General features: G+C 30.9%; 1 protein-coding gene across 1 annotated transcript; it reads right to left on the bottom strand.

Moving 5' to 3' along the window:
- Positions 1-1,071: 1,071 nt before the first annotated feature.
- On the bottom strand, positions 1,072-4,677 carry LOC125505527 (probable muscarinic acetylcholine receptor gar-1; the record flags this gene model as incomplete). The annotated part of the gene is given in 7 exon segments (XM_048669515.1): positions 1,072-1,240; positions 1,929-2,110; positions 2,389-2,532; positions 2,600-2,695; positions 2,816-3,039; positions 4,184-4,364; positions 4,450-4,677. Coding segments are annotated over 7 exon segments (1,224 nt in total), but the record flags the coding sequence as incomplete, so codon positions are not given.
- Positions 4,678-4,951: the final 274 nt, after the last annotated feature.

Here is a 4,951-nt window from a genome sequence, read left to right as displayed (position 1 = left end):
KMWTTKKYGAMGTYAWTAGAWAYTMTTGRKTARTCAAAATGMTCAGTTTAACAACGTGAGGCCCAAACAATTTTTAATTGAAAATTAAAATMTAATTATTGATTCGAAACMTGAAGAGATCTRGGSATYTTTGCTTGTACGCAATAAACAAACAAACTTTTAGATCAGATCGTCTTCGGATAAACTAGAAAGCGGATTATCACATRAAAAACCCTGAAAATATTAACTTTTTTAAATTCCAAAACGACTGGKCAAGGGTTAGAAAAGTGGTGTACAAATKTCTATTAACAACTTTTTCGGAAGATTTGTTTCGAGGAAAATTATTTAGGACTTATGCAATGCTGGCTCCCCAACGAGCATTAAAACATTTTAAAATTATCTTGATTTGGCAAAAATAGCTGATAACTATCTAGAACCATTATGCATATAATGGCTGAAAATGATTCTTTTAAGGGACGCAAATTAAAAAAAAATTGAGTGTTCATAAACCATGAGTGATTTATGAAACTATGTTGCTTTTATTCTGGTGAATTTTCTTCTGAAAAATTTCTTTTCTGAAGGTAAAACAATTTAACATATTTATATTTAAGAGAGTAAACTTGGGTTTATTTCGATACCATAATTTTTCATAATGTAATCTTTTCAATCTGAACTTTAATTTAGGAAATTCTACTCATTTACTATAAACTTAATCTAATTTGTATTATTATGAGTACATTTTTTCTGGCGCCACTTAATTATTAAAAATGCAAAATTTTGGTCCCGCTGAAAACGCTTTTTTTAGGTAAATAAGTTGATCTTTAGGAATGGCAAACAATACCTATGACTGGTGAGTTTTCCGATTTTTAGGTCGTTGTTGATAATAATTTTTTCGGCATGTTTTGCAAGCACGAGTGTTTTGCATTTTCAGCTCTTATTAGTTAAAATTATTAAAAACCATTTTTATTAACCAACATTTCAGTTCTAAACCTCATCCTTTTCAAAATTTACGTTCATTTCCAACTCGCTGTATGCCTGTATAAATTTGCAATGCTTCAATGATTAATAGAATTTTACCAATCATATATTTACCTATATTCACGATGCTTTTTCTGTGATTTTTGCATTTATCTTCCTTTTGAAGCTGCCCAGTCAAACTTCTACGGGGCTCATCTTTTTGATTGCTCTGAATCGTGCTGTCTTCATCACTTTCAAAGGCTGGACTTGAACTTCTCTCAGATTTTTCCTCTTGCCCACAACCCTACATTATATGTTTTACTTTGAATTTCTTAATCTATCTATCTATCTATTAACACATCCAAACTACATAATTTTTTTAAATATTCTCTATGTCAATAAATTTTCGATTAAATTTAAGTAAATGTACGAATCAGCTGCACTCCACTACGAAACACTTTCCCATTACAACTGAGAAAAACAATTCTTGAACACAGAGCAGTAGTTGTATTATTTGAGATGGAAAGTTTGCTTTTTATACAAGCCTATTCGAATTAGTTTCGTTTTGAATTAAATACATTTTATTAAGAAAAACGAATTTAATATTGAAAACATAACTAATTTAGTAGAAAACAAAGTGTTGCAAATTGCAGTAATCACTGTCTTTAAATTGTCAATTTAATTGCAAATATGTATATTGGTATAGCTGCTTTATGAGCAGATAGAATTAAAAATAATATAAATATCGTTGCATAGTTTAACACTCAAACACATATTTTTAAAGTTTATGTAAGATTCTTTAGCTTTTCGGAGCTTTAGGAAGATTTATTTCATTTTTTGGTTTATATTTTTGGCCTGTTTTACTTATCTAAATTTTCTGCAGTTTTACAATTAAACGTTCTTAAAACATCTAGAAAGCTACCTAGTAGGTAGACTATTAATATAATTTAAATGATGCCAATTAAGAAAGCGATCAGAGATGTTAAAAGTACCTTGTTTGTTGAAAAATTAACGTTTCTTTCCATTGTTGCTACAGTGGTAGTTGTAGTATTTGTAGTGGAACTATTTTTGCTCGAGCTGGTGGTTTTCTGGCTGGAATTTGAATCTCCTGATCCACCTGCAGTGTAACTTTCTCCTACTTTTAAACCGTCTGGGATTGGCGACGGTTTTTTATCTAGAATAATAATTTTAAACTAGCATAGATGAAGAATCGAATTATATAACCCAAATAGTCTGTTAGCATAGTCGCACAGTCACCAACAGATTGAAAAATCAGCAAATGTCTACATGGAAAATTTGCATCTTTTACACATTTACTGCAAAAAAATTCTCTTGGGAATTCGCTTTTGAAAATTGTATATAGACCTGTTGAGAATTCGCGTCATAACCGCTCTATATATTTAAAACAATATTCAATAGAATAGAAATTTATAATTTCGTTCATCTAATTACCTTCATCTAAAAAATTATTGTCATTTGAATCTTGCTCAGCCTCTCTATGCTTCTGACTGTCAGTCATGCCTCCACCTCTACTCTTCAGGTCCAACGAGGATTTATTATTGGCTAATCCGATGCCAGCAGCCCTTCCAGCCATCCCTATTTTTTAATAGAATGCGAATTAATTATTTTGCTATTTAGTTGGAGGTTTTTCGTTTTAAACTACCTGACATTGCGCCTGCACTTAATGCAACCATCGACTGCATTTTCCTCTGCTTGGCTTCACTTTTCTTTTGCATGTCATATGCGGTTTTGTAAATTCCTGAGAAAATTACTCAATATTATGAATAAATACACACGCGAGGCGAAACTGTTCAAATCAGAACGTTGTAGATCCAAAGAAATTTACGTTTTATGTTCTACCAGTCAGTCCAACTCTTACCTCCATATAAGATGAAGAGGACTATAAGAGTCGACCAAAAATACGCAATAATTAAGGAAGTGTTGAAAATGGGTTCTTTGAGAAACTGAACTGCACATTCTCCCGGAAGAAGGTCTCTGTAACCAATAAAGTGCTCCCAGCCAAAGATGCTGATGAAAAAGAGCAGGGCCGGTATAATCCAAGTAATTACCACCATTAAAATAACTCGTTGTTTGGTTCTCCAACTGAAAAAAAATTAATTTATTCAATATAAAATTTCAAAAACTAACCGTTGAACTATCTCTATTTTTTAAACACGGATTTTAGCAAAAAAGTAGTAGTTCCTATATACATAATTTAATGTAACCATTAATTGTTGTTGAAAATGTAATTTTTGTACTGTTTTACATTGTTTTATATTGTAACATTTGAGTTAGGGAGTAATTGGAGTTCAAAATCAATTTCAAATGTACTGATAGACACTAAACATATAGCAATTAAAAACATTTTATGACACAGAGTGGTTTATATGGTTTACAAACCACAATTTTTTCTTGAATCGGTGATGAACTTGTGTATTTCATAAAAATATTTGCACCCCTCGGTTTGTTTTAAAGTTTGACTATCACGGTTTATTTAATTTTATTTGCTATTTCTTTCGCAATAATTTTATGATTTCTGAGAATAAACAGTAAGAAGTTATGGACTCATAAAGACTTCACTGGTAGTTTGTTTTTCTATAACAAATAAGCCAAGTTTGTCCTTTATGTATTTATTAAATTTCTTAACTTTATTTAATTTTAATGAAGCTAAGAAAACTATTTCCTCAAAATCCAATTTATAAATAAATTATTTCGTATTCACTTAAGATCAAGTTGATCAAGTATGAGTTTGTAATGCGTCTTGAATCAGTTTTTATATAATTATTTAGTAACATTTTTATAGGCTTACAGTTCTATAAAAGTTGTGACTTATAATAATACGTGAGAGGATTTCTAGAAGTGCCTAGATGGCAATTTTAAAATTAGGCCTTTTCTACCATATTTTGTTTCCATTTAAGCTCCGATTGCAAAAATACCCATTTTAACGATTAATGTTTCATTATTTTTCCACTTTCCTTTAGTGTTGCACAAGGAAGTGCTGAAACCGAAGAAACTATTGAAAACCTTCACATAAAATACATTTTTAACCTGACTATTATTTTAAAAATACATAGAAAAATTACGAAGTAGCTTCAAATATAAAGAAAATAGCCATATTTGCAAAACTTTTGTCGACAAACATTTACGGAGACTCTCTTTATACGAATTTAACTCTATGTGAATATATCTGGATGCAATATATATTGTTCCTATGTATAATATTTAGATGCCATTTGTACTTACTTACCTTCGATACTTCGTAGCAATTTTTACTGAACAAAATCTATCTATTGTTATCAGCAAAACAGTGTATTGTGAGACCAAGCATACTGTATAGTCTACAGAAAGCCATAGATCACATAACAATGGCCCCAAATCCCAATACCCCATCAGCACATAAACTGCGAAGAATGGCATCGACACTGTTCCTAAAAAATATTTTGTATTTGTTTATAATCTTTTTATCCCACCAATTTTACTAGCATTTTTTTTTTTAATTACGTCGGCTCTTACCAATAAGCATATCCGTGGCTGCAAGTGATGCAATGAAATAATTGCTGGGTTGTCTTATACTCCGATCCACAATGAAAGCAAGAAGAACCAGGATATTGCCCGAAACTGTTAGAACGATGCACATTCCTAATCCAATGGCTATTAGTAGAGATTGCCAGGGTTCAAACGGTGCTAAGATCGGTCCTATTGAGGTTGCAGTTGATACACTAGAGTTGAAATCAGATGATTCTAGAAAAAAATATTCATTATATTTTGATAATGTTGCAGAAGAAGGTTAATTAAAGGACTCGATGATTTATGTTATTTGCTTTTTTCAGTGGCTTCTAATAAAGTTACTTGAATCTCTAACGCCTTAAAAAATAGGCCCCAAATTTAACGCGATTCAGTTCAACGTACCTAAAATACTTCCTCTTTTTGTATTTAAAAATGTTTCTAACAGAACGAGAAATAAACATATGCATATTAATTGAATAACTTATTTTAAGTACGATGGAATTGCCAT

This window comes from Dendroctonus ponderosae, unplaced genomic scaffold, assembly GCF_020466585.1.
Source record: "Dendroctonus ponderosae isolate FM_Combo_2020 unplaced genomic scaffold, Dpon_F_20191213v2 Dpon_F_20191213_815, whole genome shotgun sequence".
Lineage (NCBI taxonomy): Eukaryota > Metazoa > Arthropoda > Insecta > Coleoptera > Curculionidae > Dendroctonus > Dendroctonus ponderosae.
Note: the sequence above shows the minus strand (reverse complement) of the source record. Positions and strands in the feature narration are given on the sequence as shown.